The 19,085-nt window shown below is 45.6% G+C and overlaps 1 protein-coding gene across 5 annotated transcripts in view; it reads left to right on the plus strand.

Moving 5' to 3' along the window:
- Window positions 1–16,236, plus strand: part of OS9 (OS9 endoplasmic reticulum lectin) — a 30,995-nt gene extending 14,759 nt beyond the window's left edge. Inside the window, exons 6-15 of one of the 5 annotated variants that reach the window (XM_028110886.2) lie at window positions 11,089–11,299; window positions 11,415–11,519; window positions 11,728–11,828; window positions 12,005–12,056; window positions 12,788–12,876; window positions 13,096–13,371; window positions 13,568–13,757; window positions 14,682–14,846; window positions 15,019–15,131; window positions 15,426–16,236. In XM_028110886.2, the coding sequence (XP_027966687.1) occupies window positions 11,089–11,299; window positions 11,415–11,519; window positions 11,728–11,828; window positions 12,005–12,056; window positions 12,788–12,876; window positions 13,096–13,371; window positions 13,568–13,757; window positions 14,682–14,846; window positions 15,019–15,131; window positions 15,426–15,551 (1,428 nt within the window). In that variant the 3' untranslated portion in view covers window positions 15,552–16,236. The remainder of the gene's footprint in view (window positions 1–11,088; window positions 11,300–11,414; window positions 11,520–11,727; window positions 11,829–12,004; window positions 12,057–12,787; window positions 12,877–13,095; window positions 13,372–13,567; window positions 13,758–14,681; window positions 14,847–15,018; window positions 15,132–15,425) is intronic. The other 4 variants (XM_028110888.2, XM_028110890.1, XM_028110891.2 and 1 more) reach the window with 4 other exon arrangements.
- Window positions 16,237–19,085: the final 2,849 nt, after the last annotated feature.

The following is a 19,085-nucleotide window of genomic DNA, read 5'->3' on the forward strand; positions in this document are numbered from 1 at the left end:
GAAAAGGTAAATAATCTTACTCCTATTTAAGAGCCATTTCTGTTTCAACCTTTACTCTTTTTTCATTTTTTTTTAAAGATTTTATTTATTTATTTGAGAGAGAGAGAATGAGAGATAGAGAGCATGAGAAGGAAGAGGGTCAGTGGGAGAAGCAGACTCCCTGCTGAGCAGGGAGCCCGATGTGGGACTTGATCCCGGGACTCCAGGATCATGACCTGAGCCGAAGGCAGCCACTTAACCAACTGAGCCACCCAGGCGCCCTTTTACTCTTTTTTCAATCATCCAAAATCTTTGCTCATTTTCCTAATGGATTGTTGCTCTTTTTCTTCTGAACTCATAAGAACCCTTTGTATAATAGATTGTCCCTTTGTCCGTAATAGAAATTGCGGGACGCTTCACTCACTTCCTCCTTTCCTAATCATGTATGGAGAAAGCTGTCCATTTCACTCCCTGTGGGGTGCGTCCCTCAAGTTTTGATAGGCAGTGTTTCCATTTTCATTGTTACTTGCACTTTGCTTGGGAACTTCTTTTAGATTTATGCTTATTATATTGCTAAACAGTTGTGTTTTATTTACGTTGTTTTTATGTAATTGCTATTGATTTCTCATTTTTCGCTGTTATGTCAGTGATTCATTGGTGATTATCGACTTTCTCTGGTGAACTTTAAAAAATTGTCTGCGTGTGCTTGAAAGCATGTGTTTTCTCTATTCAGTTCAAGACTAATTGTATTGGTCAAGTTTTCTACTAATTTTATTTTGTCCACATGGCCAATAATTGAAAGAGGTGTATTAAAATTTTCACTGTGATGGTGGATTTGGCAATTGTGTTAATTTTTCCTTCATATATTTTGAGGCTGTGATAGACGCATATAAATTCAGAATTGTGATATCTTCATGGTAAATTATTCCTCTTGTACTTTAATGTTGTCATTTTTTTTCCTAATCACATTTTAAAAATATTGCGAAATATACCACACTATATAAAATGGTATAAAACATGCATCTGTTGTGTAAGGATGAATAAAGGAGATACCCATCCAATTGCCTTAGGTTATGGAAGAATGCTGACAGTACCTTGAGTTCCTCTGTGCCCCCACACACCACATCCCTCTCTCTCCCTTTACCACAGAGCTAACAGCTATCCTAACTTTGCGAGAACTCCTTTGCTTTACTCTAGAGTTTTGCCATCTGTGTATGCATCTCATTTAATTTAGCCGCCTTCTTCTGAACTTTATACAAATGGTATCATATTGTATGAAAACGTGCAGAGTGCATACAAGGAAATCTGGGGTTTGTTTCTTTTGCTCGGTACTGTGTTTGAGATTCAGCCCCGTCAAGGTCTGGAGCTGCTGTGCACTCGCTTACAGGCCTGCAGTGTATTCCTTTGTATAGTTCGTTGTCATCTTTTCATCCAAATTACCTTTTGCGGACGTTTGGGTTGTTCCCAGTTTTCTGCTATTACCAAAACCTGCTGCTATGTACAACGTTCTTGTAAGTATCTCCTAATATATTGTGCAAGAATCTCTTGAAGGAGAATCCTATGCCTGGGCATAGGATTGCTCGGTCATTGGATATGAAGGTGAGCCCCTGTTCTACTTTATTTGGCATTGCAGAATATTTTCCCAAGTTTTGGTTCCTAGTTATACTCTTATTGCAGTATGACTTCCCAACATCCCATATCCTGGCCAATATATACTACCGGACTTTCAAATCTTCACTAATTTGTTGGATGTGTAATGGTATCTCATGATGAATTTAATTTGCATTTCACTGATTCCTAAGAACTGGTCATTCTTTCAAGAATTTACTAATATGGGCGCCTGGGTGGCTCAGTTGGTTAAGCGACTGCCTTCGGTTCGGGTCATGATCCTGGAGTCCCGGGATCGAGTCCCGCATCAGGCTCCCTGCTCAGCAGGGAGTCTGCTTCTCCCTCTGACCCTCTTCCCTCTCATGCTCTCTATCTCTCATTCTCTCTCTCTCAAATAAATAAACTCTTAAAAAAAAAAGAATTTACTAATATGAAACTGATTTAAACTAATGTACTTAATTAATACCCTAATATTAAACCAAACTTTCATTTGAAATTAAACGATTTATTGATTTTCTATGTTAAACCAATTTTGCATTCCTGAGATGAACCCAGTTTGGTCATATGTATTATCCTTGACTATTCTTTTTATTTAGATCTTGCTGGATTCAGTTTGCTGCTTTTTAAAGGACTCTCTATATATCTCTTGAGAGAGACTGACCTGTAGTTTTTCCTTCTAGTACTGTCCTTATCACGTTTTGGTAACATGATTATGCTCTCTTCAAAAGATGAGTTAAGGGCGCCTGAGTGGCTCAGTTGGTTAAATGACTGCCTTCGGCTCAGGTCATGATCCTGGAGTCCCGGGATCGAGTCCCGCATCGGACTCCCTGCTCAGCAGGGAGTCTGCTTCTCCCTCGGACCCTCTCCCCTCTCATGCTCTCTCTCTATCTCATTCTCTCTCTCAAATAAATAAATAAAATCTTAAAAAAATTTTTTTAAAAAAAGATGAGTTAAAAAATGTTCTCACTTTTTCTATACTCCAAAGAATGTTTAAGATTGTAATTTTTTTTTTAAAGTAGGCTCCACACCAGCATGGGGCTTGAACTCATGACCCTGAAATCAAGACTTAACTGGCTGAGCCACCCAGGTGCCTCAAGATTGCAGTTTTTTTATTCCTTGAGCGTTTGCTAGAATTAACCTAGAAAATCATGTTGGTCTACATTTTCATTGTGGGAAGATTTTCAACTTGATTTTCTTGTTATTTTTAGGAATATTCAAAATTTTCTATTTCTTTGTGTCAGTTATAGTAAGGTGTATTTTTTAGGAATTTATGCATTTCATCTGATTTTTCAAATTTATTGTCATAAAGTTGTTCATGATACCATTCTATTATTATCTTTTTAATCTCTGTAGCATTTGTGATTAGGTTCCTCTTTTCATTCCTCAGGGGTTTTTTCCCTCCTTTGTTACTGGTCATCTCACCAGAGGTTGGTCAGTTGTATTACTCTTTTTAGAGAACCAAGTATTTTGGCTCTATTGAGTTTCTGTATTGCGTTTGTTTTCTATTTTATTAATGTCTACTCTTTATTTTTCTTCCTTCTGCTTTCTTGGGTTTATTTTACTGTTCCATTTTTAACTTCTTGAAATGAATGCTTAACTCCTTCATTTTCAGCTTTTCCTTTTTTATAAACATTTCTTATAAATTTCTCTCCAAGCACTTCTTTAGTTATTACAAGTTTTTATGGCTATTTTAAATTTCTTTACCTAAATTTCTTTTTTTTTTCAACCCCCCTCCCCTCCAGCAACCCTCAGTTTGTTTCCTATGATTAAGAGTCTCTCATGGTTTGTCTCCTTTTCTGATTTCATCTTGTTTTATTTTTCCCTCTCTTCCCCTATGATCCTCTGTTTCATTTCTTAAATTACACATATGAGTGAGATCATATGATAATTGTCTTTCTCTGATTGACTTAGTTCACTTACACAATATCCTCTAGTTCCATCCATGTCATTGCAAATGGCAAGATTTCATTTTTTGATGGCTGAGTAGTATTCCATAATATATATGTACCACATCTTTATCCATTCATCTGTTGATGGACATCTGGGCTCTTTCCGTACTTTGGCTATTGTGGACATTGCTGCTATAAACATTGGGGTGCAGGTGCCCCTTCGAATCACTACATTTGTATCTTTGGGGTAAATACCCAGTAGTGCAATTGCTGGATTGTATGGTAGCTCTATTTTCAACTGTTTGAGGAACCTCCATACTGTTTTCCAGAGTGGCTGCATCAGCTTGCATTCCCACCAACAGTGTAGGAGGGTTCCCTTTTCTCTGCACCCTCGCCAACCTCTGTCATTTCCTGACTTGTTAATTTTAGCCATTCTGACTGGTGTGAGGTGGTATCTCATTGTGGTTTTGATTTGTATCTTTATCTAAATTTCAAATGGATAATACTTTTCCATAACTGAAAACCCAGACAATATAGGAATTTTTGTGCAAGGAGAATTCCCCCTCCCAAACTTATCTCCCACCTGCGCAGTTCCCGTTCATGCCCCACCCCCCACAGGTCACCTTGCTCTTAGTGTTTCACGTGCACTCCTTGCCTTCCTTTGTGGTTCACAAGCAGTTATGACTACAGAATCTTATTTCTTTTTCTCTCTTTTTTTTATACACAACATATAGTATATTAAACACATGTTGCACCTTGTTTTTATATATCTTGTCAATAATTCTTAGAGATCTTTCAATGGCCTTACATCTAGAGCTTTGTTTTTCATTTTTACATCTGCATATTATTCCACTGGATCAATGTCCCATCATTTTGTCACCATTGCTGTACTGAGTAAATAGTTTTCCATCCAGTTTTTGTTATTATAAAAGATTATTACATTATACATATATTCATGTGTAAATATGTCTTAAAAGTATAAATGCTGGGTGCAGTTTATGTGTATTTAAGATTGTCCTTGTAAAACCTTTATTTTGGAAAGTTAGAAATATATAAAATCAGGGATAATTGTACAATGACCTCCTGTGATCATCTAGTTTCAACAAATATGTCCAGTCTCATTTTATCTATCTTCTTGCCCATCTCCCTCCACTCCCGCCTCCACTCCCAGACTATTTGGAAGGAAATTACAGACATCATTTCATCCATAAACATTTCTGTATTTATCCCTCTAAGGTTAAAGCTCTTTTAGGGGCCCCTGGGTGGCTCAGTAGGTTAAGCGTCTGACTCTTGGTTTCAGCTCAGGTCATGATCTCCGCTGAGCATGGAGTCTGCTTGAGATTCTGTCTCTCCCTCTCACTCTGCCTCTCCCTCCATCACACGTTCATTCTCTCTCTCTCTCTCAAATAAATAAATCTTTTTTTCTAAAAAAGCTCTTTTAGGGACTCCTGGGTGGCTCAGTCGGTTAAGTGTTTGCCTTCGGCTCGAGTCATGATCTCAGGGTCCTGGGATCGAGTCCCACATCTGGCTCCCTGCTCAGTGAGGAGCCTGCTTCTCCCTCTCCCACTCCCCTGCTTGTGCTTTCTCTCTCTCTGACAAATAAGTAAATAATAAAAAAGTTCTTTTAAAAACATAACTACAATACCATATCACACTAAAGAATTAAGAGTAATTCCTTATTATTATCAAATATTCAATATCTTCAAGTTTCCCTGGTTTTCTTATATATCTCATAATTACATAGATTATCTGGTAGTTGTACCATTTGAGTCCTTGAAATTTGTTGAGACTTGTTAAGTGGCCCAGTATATGTCAGTTTCTCTGAATGTTTCTTTGTGCTAGAAAAGAACGTGTACTCTGTTGTTAGGTACAGTGTTTTCTGTATGTCTTTCAGGTCATGATTATTAATTGTGCTGTTCAATCATTTGTCTTCTGCTATAATTATTGACTTGTCTGTTATTCCTTATTCTTTAAATTTATTCATTATTCTGTCTGTTGTTGCTTTATGTATCTTGAGGCAATCCATTCATTTCTTCAACAAATGTTTATTGAGGGCTTCTATGTGCCAGGCACTGTTGTAGTTGCTAGGGATATTTTGGTGGACAAAAAAAGACAAAAATTCCTGCTGTAGTTGGGAGAGACAGACAATAAAGAAGATAAAGACTTACATACAATTTAAATTATCTTCCTCATAAGTTGAACTTTTAACATTATGAATTGGTCTTCTCTATCTTAATTTTTTTACTTACAGTCTCTTGTGTGGTAATAGAACTGTGTGACAGCTTTCACTGAGTTGTTTACTGTATTTCTTTCATCCTTTTACTTTTATCCTTTCTAAATTCTTATGTCTTAAATGTGTTTTGTAAACAGCATATTGTTGTATTTTTAGAAATTTTTAACCATTTATTTTATATATATAAATTCATATATTTTTTTGGATTTACTTCTAACATTTTATTTTATGCTTTCTTTTGTTCTATCTGTTCTGTTTCTTTTTCTCTCCTTTCTTTTATTTTCTTTCATTTTGTCTAAATCATGCCACCTCTTCTTTCAGCTGAGTAAGAAGTTATGTAGTATTTTTTTTTTCAGTAAGAGTTTTATAAAGATATGATTCACATGCCATGCAATTCAGCGCGCAGTTTAGTGGTGTGTAGTATATTCAGAGTTGTGCCATCATCACCACAATTACTTTCAGAGCATCTTCCCCACCCTAAAAGAAAGTCCTTACTCTTTGGCAGTTACTTTCCATCAAACTGTCCCCTGGACCACACCCACCACTCTAGACAACGTCTCATCTTTCTGTCTCTACAGATTTGCCTCTTCTGGACATTTCATGTGACTGGAATCATACAATATGTGACCTTTGTGTCTGGCTTCTTTCACTTACTGTGTTTTCAAGGATCATCCATGGGTAGCATCACCATTACTTTCTTTTTTTTTTTTTTTTAAAGATTTTATTTATTTATTTGAGAGAGAGAGAATGAGAGAGAGAGAGCATGAGAGGGAAGAGGGTCAGATGGAGAAGCAGACTCCCTGCTGAGCAGGGAGCCCGATGCGGGACTCGATCCCGGGACTCCAGGATCACGACCTGAGCCGAAGGCAGTCGCCCAACCAACTGAGCCACCCAGGCGCCCCTCACCATTACTTTCTTACATGTTATTGCCAAGTACTGTTCCACATACTGTTTGTCCATTCATCACTTGGTGGACATTTGGGTTATTTACACTTTGTAGTTTTATGAACAATGCTGCTTTTAACATTTGTGAACAAGATTTTGTGTGGACATAGGTTTTCATTTCTCTTGGTAAATACCAAGGAGTAGAACTGCTGGATCATACAGTAAACTTTTGGAGAAACTGCCAGACTTTTCCCAAAGCAGTAGCACCATCTTACAATCCCACTAGTAGTATATGAGGGTTTCTCCACATCCTCATCAACATTTGCTTTTATCTTTTAAACTATAGCCATCCTAGTGAGTATGAAGTGGCATTTCATTGTGGTTTTGATTTGCATTTCCCTGATGGTAAAAGATGTGGCACATCTTTTCATGTGCTTTATTAGCAAGTTGTGTATCTTCTTTGGAGAGATGTCTATTCAGATCTTTTCCTGTTTTTAAATTGCATTATTTGTCTTTTCATTATTGAGTTGTAAGTTTTCTTTGTGTATTCTGGATACAAGTTTTATTAGATACACGACTTACAAATATTTTCTCCCATTCTTTGGGTTGTCACTTCACATTCTTGATGGTGTCCTTTGCAGCACAAAAGCTTTTAATTCTGATGAATTCCTATTTACCTATTTTTTGTTGCCTGTGCCTTTCATGTCCTATCAAATAAACCATTAGCTTATCTAAGGCCATGAAGACTTACACCTACATTTCTTCCTGAAAATGTTATAGTTTTATATTTAGGTCTTTGATCCATGTTGAGTTAATTTTTATATATAGTAGGAGGTAGGGGTCCAACTCCTTTTTTTTGCACGTAGATATCCAGTTGACCCACCATTATTTGTTGAAAAGAGGATTCCCACTGAATTATCTTGGTTACCTTTCAAAACATCAAATGATGATAAAAGTAAAGGTTAATTTCTGGACTCTAAATTCTCTCTTTGGTCTATATATCTGTCTTTATGTCAGTACTACACTGTCTTGATTATTGTAGTTTTGTACCAAGTTTTAAAATCAGTGTGAGGGGTGCCTCGGCGGCTCAGTTTTTAAGTGTCTGCCTTCGGCTCAGGTCATGATCCCAGGGTCCTGGGATCAAGCCCCGCATCAGGCTCCCTGCTCCGCGGGAAACCTGCTTCTCCCTCTCCCACTCCCCTTGCTTGTGTTCCCTCTCTCGCTGTGTCTCTCTGTCAAATAAATAGAATCTTTAAAAATAAAAATAAAAAAAATAAAATCAGTGTGAGTTCTCCAACTTTGTTCTTTTCCCAGATTATTTTGGCTATTAGGAGTCCCTTGAATTTTCATATGAATTCTAGGATCAGTTAATTTCCACAACTAAACCAGCTGGAACTTTGGTGAGATTGCATTGAATGTAAAGATCAATTTGGGAGAGGATTGCCATCTTAATATTAATACTTAATATTGAGTCTTCTAATCTATGAGCTTGGATATCTTTCCATTTGTTTAAGTCTTTAACTTCTTTAAGAAATGTTTTGTAGTTTTCACAGTATAAGTTTTGCACTTCTTTTGCCACATTTATTCCTAATTACTCTTGATGCTATTGCAAATGGAGTTATTTTCTATTATTTTACTTTTAATTGTTCGTTGCAGTTATAGAAATACAATCGAGTCCTATATCCTGCAACCTTACTGAACTTGTATATTAGTTCCAATAGTTTAATAGATTCTTTAGGATTTCCTCCTTCCCTACCTACCTACCTACCTACCTACACCTTCCTTTCTTCTTTTAGTAGACTCTGCATTCAGCATGCAGCCCAATGAGGGGCTTGAACTCCTGACCCTGAGATCAAGACCTGAGCTAAGATCAAGTCAGGTGCTTAGCCGACTGAGCCACCCAGGTGCCCCTAGGATTTTCTATATGTAAAATCATCTGTAAATGGAGATGTATTTTTTTCTTTCCAATATTGATGCCTTTTATTTCATTTTCTTGCCTTATTGGCCTAGTCAAATGTTGAATGGAAGTGGCACAAGCAGACATCCTTCTTATTCCTTTTTTTTTTTTCTGAGAGAGAGAGAAAGAGCTTGAGCATGAGAGAGAGCTGGGAGAGGGAGGAAGGGGGAGAGGGAGAGGGGAAGAGAGAGAATCTCAAGCAGGCTCCACGCCCAGTTTGGAGCCAACACGTGGCTTGATCTCACAACCCCGAGATCATGACCTGTGCCGAAAAATCAAGAGTTAGACACTCAACCAACTGAGCCACCCAGGCGCGCCATCCTTGTCTCATTCCTGATCTTAGGGGGAAACCATTCAGTTTTTCACCATTAAATATAATGTTAGCTGTGGATTTTTCATAGATGCCTTCTACCAGGTTGATGAAATTCTCTTCTATTTCAAGTTTGTTGAATGTTTTAATCATGACAATGTGTCACATTTTATCAAATGCTTTTTCTGCATCCATTGAGATGATCATGTGGGTTTTGTCCTTTATTCTATTGATCGGGTGTATTAAGTACATTAATTGATTTTTTTATGTTAGCCCAACTTTACACTCCTGGGATAAATCCATGTGGTCTGGTGTGTAACCCTTTTTATAGGTTGCTAAAATTGATTAACTAGTATCTTGTTGACGATTTGGGGTCCTCATTCATAAGAGATACTGGCTTATAGTTTCCTTTTCTTATGTTATATTTGTCTAGATTTGGTATCTGGGTTATAATACTGGCTTTGTAGTATGAGTTGGGGGAATAGTCCCTCTTCTTTTTTCTGGAAGAGTTTGATTAGGATTGGTATTTATTGGTTTTTAAATATTTGGTAGAATTCACCAGTAGACCCATCTGGCCCAAGATTTTCTATGTGGTTAGTTTCTGGATTACTAATTCAATCTCTTTACTTGTTATGAGGTCTATTCATATTGTCTATTTCTTCCTGAGTCAGTTTTGGTAGTTGTGCCTTTCTAGAAATTTGTCCATTTCATCTAAGTTATCTGATTTGTTGGCATGTAGGTGTTCATAGTATTTCTTTATAATCCTTTTTTATTTCTGTAAGGTCGACAGTAATATCTCCTCTTTCATTCCTGATTATACTAATTTAAGTCTTCTCTTTTTTTCTTGGTAGGTCTAGCCAAAGTTTTGTCACTTACTGATCTTTTCAAAACAACTTTTAGTTTCATTGGTTTTTCTCTGTTGTTTTTCTGTTCTCTATTTCACTTATTTTTGTTTTAATCTGTATTACTTCCTTCCCTCTGCTTGCTTTGGGCTTAGTTTGCTTTTCTTTTTCTAGTGATTTAAGGTAGAAGGTTAAGTTACTGATTTGAGGTCTTTTTTCTTTCTTAATATTGTCTTTACAGGGAAAAATTTTAATCATATATATACACATACATGCGTACACACACAAAAGGAATATATATATTTCAAATACATATAAGTACAGTTGACCCTTGACTAAAGTTGGTTTGAACTGTGTGGGCGTACTTATAAGCTGATTTTTTTCAGTAAATATATTGAAAAATTTTTTGGAGATTTATGACAATTTGAAGGAACTCACAGATGAACCACATAGCCTAGAAATATTGAGAAAATTAAGTTAGGTATGTCATGAGTGCATGAAATATATGTAGGTAGTAGTCTATCATTTGCAACCGTAAAATATACACAAATCTATTATAAAAGTTAAAATTCATCAAAACTCATGCACAGACTTATAGACCATATATGGTGCCATTCACGGAAGAGAGAAATGTAAACAAACATAAGGATGCGGTAGTAAATCATAACAGCATAAAACCGTAGTACATTCTGTATGACTGAAACACTTTTGTAGCCACCTGCTGTTGCTGTTGGGATGAGCTCAAGTGTCGCGGGTATCTGCTCCAAACTCCATGATGCTAATCGTCTTGTCATGAGCAGTTGTCTCCAGGAACTTGTATATCACAGTAAAAAGTGATCTCTTGTGGCTCTTGCTCTTAGTAGTGAAGTCGTGGGGGAGTCAGAAGTTCTGGGCAGATTTTTGACTCCAGGGGTGGAGGGGAGGTCAGTGTCCCTAATGCCCTGCTTTGTTCAAGGGTCAACTGTGTTTGTGTGTATATATCTATGTATCTATATATCTATATCTGTATCTATATCTCTCAAATACATAAGTATATATACGCTGTATTTATATAAAGCAAGAATGTGAAACACAAACTGGCTGGTTACCTGCAGGGAAGCTGCCTGAATTCGATTCCTGTTTTTACCACTTATCAGTGGTCCACCTGACCGAGTCCCTTACCTGCATCAAACCTCAGTTTTTTGAGCCACAAACTTGTGATATGCATCCCTCCCTCACTAGGTTTTTGTGATAATTAACGGGGCTAATGTGTGTAAAGTGTCATCCACACAGTGCACGCACAGAGCCAGACACACAGTAAGTGCCACATAACAGGCGGCCGCTCCTGGAACAAAAGCTCCTTATTGGTGGTAATTACTGTTTGTCCGCTCTCTCCATCCTGGCAGTTCCTCTGTGACGAGGGTGCTGGTGTGTCTGGGGACTACATCGACCGTGTGGATGAGCCCTTGTCCTGCTCCTATGTGCTGACCATTCGGACGCCTCGGCTCTGCCCCCACCCTCTCCTCCGGCCCCCACCCAGTGCCGCCCCCCAGGCCATTCTCTGTCATCCTGCCCTGCAGCCCGAGGAGTACACGGCCTACGTCCAGAGGCAAGCTGGTGAGTAATGAGAAGGCCAGGAGAGGAAGAGGTGACATGGCGCGGGGCCGGCGGAAGAGAAGGGATGGAGAGCCCAGAGGCACGGGGCCTGTCCTGCCCACACACTGTTTCTCAGTAGACTCCAAGCAGTATGGGGATAGAGTCCTAGAGGAGCTGCAAGGCCCAGAGCCCCACATGTGGAGTGAGGCCCAGCAGGGGGCAGTGCCCTCAGAGAGAGCAGGTAGGACCTTGTTGCCCCAGCTCCACGAAACCTCTCTCCGTTTCTTCTCTTCCCCAGTCTTACTGCCCTGGACGGACTGACTGGGGTGGGGAGGAAGTCCTCTGGGTCCTGATGCCTTAGCAGTAGTGAAGGAGAATGTACCCCATTCTACTTGCTCCCTTCCATTTCTCCCCTCCCTTCAGATTCCTCCCTGTTCTCTGTATCTCAGGTGCACGCACCACCAAGGATGACGGTAAGGAATCCGATTTCTGGAAGATGCTTCGTGAGCCAGAGGAGCAGACCCCTGGGGCAGAGGAGGCTCAGGCTGAGGTGAGAGCCAGCTTCCTGGCCATTTCTCTGATGAGGCTGGCCCTGGGCAAGCTGAGGTCATCATGAGGTGACCTACACCTGTCTAGGGAGGCAAGGCTGCACCCGCAACCACCACCTTATGAGTGTGGTAGACATAAACACCTAGTGCAGTGGACTCTGCCCTTTCTCCTCATCAGGAGCAGGAACCAAACCCTGAGGCGGCAGATCCAGCGCCCAGCCCTCCCCATGGTGAGCGAACCCTCCCTGTCTCCTTTACTGGTTGAATGTATTCTGCGGTGGGTGGGGGTGGGGGTGGGGGTGGGGTGGAGCTAAATACTGGTGGGGGAGGTTGGGTGGCCAGACCAGCATCCAATTCATTGCTACAGGAGGTCATACCGTTTGCAGACAGCAGTTCCCTTCTAGGGAGATAGCAGGACACAGTGGTTCTGCTGCTTGCTGACTTTATAATCTTGGGTGATTTCACTTCACCTCCGTTTCCTCAGCCCCCAACAGTGGGTAATGTAATCCTGGGTGATTTCACTTCACCTCTGTTTCCTCAGCCCCCAACAGTGGGTAATACCCCTACCTTACAGGGTGGTTGTGAGGTTAAGAGAATGAGTCTGTAGTTCATAGCAGAGTGCCTGGAACAGAGTGGACAATCAGTGGTTTGTATTTGTGGAAAGGGCAGAACAGTATCCAGGGAGGAGGAGTCTGTGGCCCTAGAATCTCTTCCGTGGGCCTAAAACCTGGAGTAGTTGTAAGCGGGACCCAGCAGTGCCAGTGCCAGGAGCTCGTTAGCATCCCCTCGCTCACCTCTGGGCCCACCTCAGGACAGTGCCCTCCAGGGGACTATGTTGGCCCCATCTCACTGACCAGACGGGTGGCTCCTGGAGGCGGGGGCCACGTCCTTCCTTGGTCTCCTTAGGAAATCAAAATAGAATTTAGGACACAACTGGTTCACTCCTGCTCTTTCGTCTCAGATTTTCAGAACAATGTGCAGGTCAAAGTCATCCGGAGCCCTGCGGACTTGATTCGATTGATAGAGGAGCTGAAAGGTGGCTCAAAAAAGGTATGGGCCCTGCTTAAGGGACGGGGAGACCCCGCCTCCCTGCTGGGAGCACTTAGACAACCGCCCCTGACCTGGGCCTGAAGTGAGCCCCGTGGAGCTGACTCCCTTTCTTTTTCCCATCCCGAGACTACGACCGCGCTCCACTGTATGTCTGCCGCCCTGGCGCCTCTCCCGAAACCCCAACTGTCCACCTCTTTCTTCCGGCCCCCGTCCACCCAGGGGAGGCCAGACGGAGGCCAAGAGCAGCCTGCAGATGGTGCTGCAGAAGTCCCTCACAGGGAAGCAGAGGTGAAGGGAAAGAGTGACGTGGATCATCAGAACGAGGTGGAAGAAGAGGAGGAGGAGGAGGAAGAAGACGAAGATGAGGAGGAACAGCAGTTACTGGGAGAGTTTGAGAAGGAACTGGAAGGGATACTGCTGCCGTCAGACCGAGACCGGCTCCGGTCGGAGGTGAAGGCCGGCATGGAGCGGGAACTGGAGAACATCATCCAGGAGGTGCGCGGGGCTCTCACCGCCTGCGCCCCCGTAGCCCGCCGCTCCTGGGGGCTGGGCCGGCCTGAGAGCCCAAAGGGAGCCCTAGGGAAGGGGGCGCGGAGAGAGGGCTGGGACGTAGCTAGTGCTCTCCTGGAGAGCGTGGACCACTGACCACCCCCAGCCCCTTGACTCCCCATTCCTGCCTTGGGCACTCCAGACAGAGAAGGAGCTGGGCCCAGACGGGCTACAGAAGGAGTCCGAGCGTGACCGGGCGATGCTGGCCCTGACGTCCACTCTCAACAAACTCATCAAAAGGCTGGAGGAAAAACAGAGTCCAGAGCTGGTGAAGAAGCACAGGAAAAGGAGGGTTGTCCCCAAAAAGCCTCCCCCCTCCCCCCAAACAGCAGGTAAGAGCTGTCAGACAGGGAGGGGCAGTCAAGCCCGTTGTCTTTGTTCCTCAGCTGGTGGACCCTGGAGGGGATCGTGTTCTTTCCCTTCTGAGGGAGCTTACTCCCTTCCTTCTTTCTGGAACGCTGTGTTCACACCTGCCTTCTTCCCACGGTCTCCATCCCTTTGCCTCGTTAGCTCCTATTCATTCATCTTTTTGGGAAGCAGCTTCTAGAGCATGTCTATCTTGTTTTCTGGCTTGCTTCTGTGCACCCAGTGCCTGGCACTTTCCTGGCACATGGTGGTCAGGAGACAGTAACAGAACGACTGCGAGTGGGCCTGCGTGCTGAAGACCACACGGCGGTGAAGGACGCAGCTTATCAACAATGAGCTCTTTGCGCTGGGAGGGGCCCCAGCCAGTGGGGTGTGAATAGGCAAGCCCAGCCATTCATAAGCCCGTTGCCTGGACAGACTTGAAGTTATTGCTTCTTCTTGCACCCCCTGATCTCCCTTCCACAGGGTCATATGAGATCAGACATTCCAAATGGAATGTTCTGTTTTCAAACCGTCCATCCCACTATCTCTATGAACTTTGGAATGTCTTTCGAGTACCAGCATGTGGAGTACCAAACCACAGTTTTCCAACCTGCTTCTTAAAACAAAACTTCTTTGTTGGCCCAGGTGCCTCAGAAAACACAGTCGTTTTTCCTGTAGGGGACAGGCAGAGAATTACTGGTCCGGGAGGGAAAAGGGAGGCTGCAGTTGGTGGAGGGAGCTTTATAGGCTTGAAGGGGAGGGCACTAATTTATTCTGAGCCCTGGTTCATCTCATCTATGTGTTTGTGATGAAAAACTGCCCAAACCAGTGGGAGAGGTGACCACCACAGCCCCTAACCTGGAGTCACGGCTCTGCTTTGTGTCTCCCTGTGTGTCTCCCCCTCTAAGAGGAGGATCCTGAACACAGAGTCCGGGTCCGGGTCACCAAGCTCCGTCACGGAGGCCCCAATCAGGATCTGACTGTCCTCGAGATGAAACGGGAAAACCCACAGCTGAAACAAATCGAGGGGCTGGTGAAAGAGCTGCTGGAGAGGGAGGGGCTCACGGCGGAAGGTGGGCCCTGGGGCTGGCTGACTTAAGAGCTGTTGGCAGGGCCTGCTGCCTGAGGTGGAGGGGCTGGGTCAAGGTGGACTGGAAACCTCACTGGGGACCTGGGAGGCCGAGGGCCCTGCACAGAAGCTCCCATCCTGCCTCTCCTCTCACTGCCCACGTGGCTCCTTTCCAGGGAAAATTGAAATCAAAATCGTGCGACCGGGGGCAGAAGGCACAGAGGAGGATGCCCGTTGGCTGACTGACGAGGACACGAGAAACCTCAAGGAGATTTTCTTCAATATCTTGGTGAGAGGCAGTCCACCCCGGCCCTGGCTCTCCAAGCCTTCACCCTGCTGTAGCGCACCGTGGAGTTGAGAGCATGGCCAGGCCCATCCTGGCCAGTCCCAGCCTCGTCCCCTTCTGAGCTACTGGAATTTCGGGCCGCTGTTCCCTTGCGTCCCTTGCGAAGTGCGGGTGCCTGGCCCCCTGCCCCCCAGGGCCAGTCCCCGGACCCTCTGGCGCCGAGCGCCGCCCTTGGCTCACCAGCAGCCACCCCCGCTCACCGCGCTTAACCTCCGCTCCTCGCCGGCCTCCCCGCAGGTGCAGGGAGCGGAGGAGGCGCAGAAAGAGCGGCAGCGGCAGAAGGAGCTGGAGAGCAATTACCGCCGCGTGTGGGGCTCTCGCGGCGGGGAGGGCACAGGGGACCTGGAGGAGTTTGACTTCTGAGACCACCAGTGCGGTCGGCTGGCCAAGGAGTCCAGAGCCTGCCCAGACTGGCCCTGCCTCCTCCCCCAACCCGCGCCCAGGGCCCTGAAGGCGAAACAGCGGAGGCACGCTGAGCTGTGGACGACCTGTCCTCCTGCCGCCTCCTGCCGCCTCCTGCTTGGGGGGTGTAGAGGGGCGGCGGGGTGAGCGCGCCGCCTCCGCCTCCGCCTCCGCCTCCGCCGCTGCTGCTGAGAGCCACCCAAGACCTGGCGGGCCTGTGGGGTTTGCTCTCCCAGGCTTCTCCACAGCCCCTTCCTTTCTCCCTGGCTGCTCGGTACAGGTCCCCTAACTTGTCGGTTCCTTTCTCCTCCCTCCCTAGAGAGTTGATGAGATCTTTTGAAGGAGGGCAGGGAGAGCAAGAAGAGGGGGGCAGTTCAGCAGGCCCCCCACACCCTGCCTGAGCTGCTCTTCTGGGCCACCCCCTTCCCTCCGATTGGCTTGGGATTACCTGCTCCTTTCCCTGCCCACACTGTTCCCTACAATCCGGGCTTCCGAGTTGAGGTGCCTTCGCCTCCGTTTCTGAGGAAACGGGACAAAGTTGCCCACCACCCCTGACACGATGCCACTGAAAAGGGTGGGTGGGGTACAGAACCACCCACCATGTTCTTGAACAATCAGGTTTCTCAATAAATAACTGGACCATCAATCCATCAGTCTGTGTCTTCTTCTCAGGGGGCAGGTGGGGTGGGGGCTCGAGCAGGCGTGAGGGTTCTCCTCAGGGTGGAGTGCACGCTCTCCCATCGCATTCTGTGCTCTGCACCCCGCCCCCCCGAAGTGGCACCGGTGGGGACTGGGATGCACCAGAAGAGACCAGGACAGAGGGACAAAGCCCCCCGACCGGACACCCTGTAGTTCTGTTGTCCCTCCTCTCCCTCCTCTGTTTCTATTCCTTCTCTCCTCCTTCACATCCGGAAAGCGTTGTGCACAGCCCGGAGTTACCCCACCACGGGGACCCTGCTGAACGCCCCCTGCAGCGTGCTGCAGCTTCTGTTGGACACCCGCACCCCGTGCCCACCTGCCATACCACGTCATTTCTGCCAGGCCCAGAGAGGGCACTGCTGCCCACCTATGCCAGCTTCCTACTGTGCCGAGGGCAGGAGGGTCTGCGTAGGTCTCTCCTCCTCCCTGTCGCCAAGTGCACACACACGGCCCCTCACCTCCCCCTTTCTCCTCTTGCTCTCCATCTCTGAGATGTACAGTCTTTCTGCTGAAGATGGCACCGACTCACAGGTAAGCCAGAGGCCATTGAACTCCTGGGTCTCCAGAAGTCAAAGTGAGATTCGATCATTGTTGAAGGAAGTTGTCTGAGACCGACCTTTCTGGATGTAGCCGGGTGCTCATTTTGCATGTCATGCTTACATTGTTTTACGGAGAAATGTAAATGGGTAGACTTGCGAAATCCTGCTTCCCCAGATCCATCTGGGTTATCTTGCGGGGAGGAATGCTTCCCAAGGGCAGCTGCAGTCGAAATGCCGGGTTCAGATCCCCACTCCTCTCTTTACTCAGCAGGGCTCTGAATGAGTTATTTAACTTTTCAAGCTGTTTCCTCACTGGTAAGTTGTGGATAATCACACTGGCCTCCGATGGTGGTTGGGAGTATGGAAGGAAATCTACTGCGTGTCATACTCTTAGCACAGCACCTGGCCCACAGGAAGTGCTCAATAAGTTCTCACGAACCAGCTCCTGAGTTCTGAAGAGACTAGATGGTACTTGGAGGCAAGAGTCTTAGAAGGAATCTCAAACGCTGATCGGAAGCTACAGTGGAATCTTTTAGAATGGGAGAGCAAGAGAGGCTGGGGCAGGATTATCTTTGATTTGATGAGGATGGACTCAAGATCATCAGAAAACGGAGTTCTGGAAACCTCACTAGATTTAATCATCTTGTACTTTCAATAGAAAATTCCTTTTTGCTTTCCTTTGGCTTTTGGTGAAACTCCCGTGGAGAAAGTTGGTCTGCCCCAGCTGTGCTAAGGCAAACAGAAGGAGGGAAGCAGGGTGTGTGGCAACAGGGGTGGGGCGGTGAGGAGGGGTGGGCAGGAATCCAGGTGAGGACACCCAAGGTGAGCTGGGAAGGTGACATGGATGTAAAAGGGCAACTTCTCCCCTCAGCCCCCCAGGGAGTTTCCTTCTAGACTCCTATTGTGCACGACCTGGAGGGCTTGGCATTTTGTCATCCCATCCACTACACCCTTCACATTTCTCACCAGGCCAAAGATGCAGCCAATGACAAAAAGCCAGTGGATTACTTAGTGTCGGGATTTTCAGTGGGGGTTGCTGACACCCCGACCACTTTTCACTGGCTGGAAATGAAAGGAACTCCCCACTGGCCTGCAGTTCCCTGTGGTAATTTCATGCTCTGTGGGGCCCTTGCTTCCTCCACAAACTCTCTCACACTCAAGCTTCTGAGGAAGGGAGTGAACTTTTGCCACCAGAAAGTCAAGTGGTGATGGACTGTGGGAGTCCAGGGTCTCTGAGCTGAAGGAGGGAATGGCCAGGTGGTCCAGTTGAGTCTTTTTTGCTAATTCCCTCTCTTCCTTTTTTTTTTTTTCCTTTTAAGAGAGGGCGGGGGGTGGAGGGGCAGCAGGAGAGGGAGAGAGGAGAGAGAATCTTAAGCAGGCTCCACGCCAACCGAGGAGGTCAAAGCAGGCCTTGATCCCACCACCCTGAGATCCTGACCTGAGCCGAAATCAAGAGTTGGACGCTCAACCGACTGAGCCCCCCAGGCACCTCCCCCCTTCCTTTTGATTTGCCTTCCCAGACGGCACACCTGCATCTGTACCTGTCACTGCACCTGCATCCTGTGTCGGGCTGCTGTGCTGGGTGGTCCCCAGGCTAGAATCCTAGAGAGTGAGGGCCTCCGTGTGATCAGAACCTGGCCCCAACTGCGGCAACCACACCTTGTTAGCTTGATGGCACACCTGCAGCTGTCTGTCGTTGTGGGGCTGAGAGGTTCTGAGCCTCTACCAGAGACTCCATCAGAAGACTGAGGTCCATTGACTGAATGACATGTGGTGGCTGTGCCCAGCCCGCCTTGGCTGCTGGCCAATGCCACTCCACCCAGCCCCTCTATCAGGGCAAATGCTTTCTGCTGTCCGTGAGAAACAGCAGGATGGGCTTCATGCTGAACGAGGAAGCACTGCAGCTCTTGAGGGCAGCGCTGGCCTCAGTGGCCTAGTGACATGGAGGTGGGCAGATGTCTGCTACAGCAGCTGGGCGTGGAGTGTGCGGACACCAGGGGCCTTTGTGGCTGCGAGATTTCCCACCTCTTGTCTCCAGGTCCCTACTATAATGAGCTCTACTTCTGGTACCAGGTCCCTAGGGCAGTCCTCCATGGCCAGTGCTGGAGTCCTCACTAGGTCCCTCGGAACAGATATTGTTCAGATTACCAATGAACAGATGCCACCAAGGTAACCTACCCAAGGCCACCTAGCCACGAAGTGGAGGGCCCGGTTACAAAATCAGATCTGACTCCAAAGTTCCTGCTCTCAACCAAAG

This window comes from Eumetopias jubatus, unplaced genomic scaffold (genome assembly GCF_037043125.1).
Source record: "Eumetopias jubatus isolate StellerSeaLion01/CBP00866 unplaced genomic scaffold, mEumJub1_p1.0 scaffold_8, whole genome shotgun sequence".
NCBI classification, from domain to species: Eukaryota; Metazoa; Chordata; class Mammalia; order Carnivora; family Otariidae; genus Eumetopias; species Eumetopias jubatus.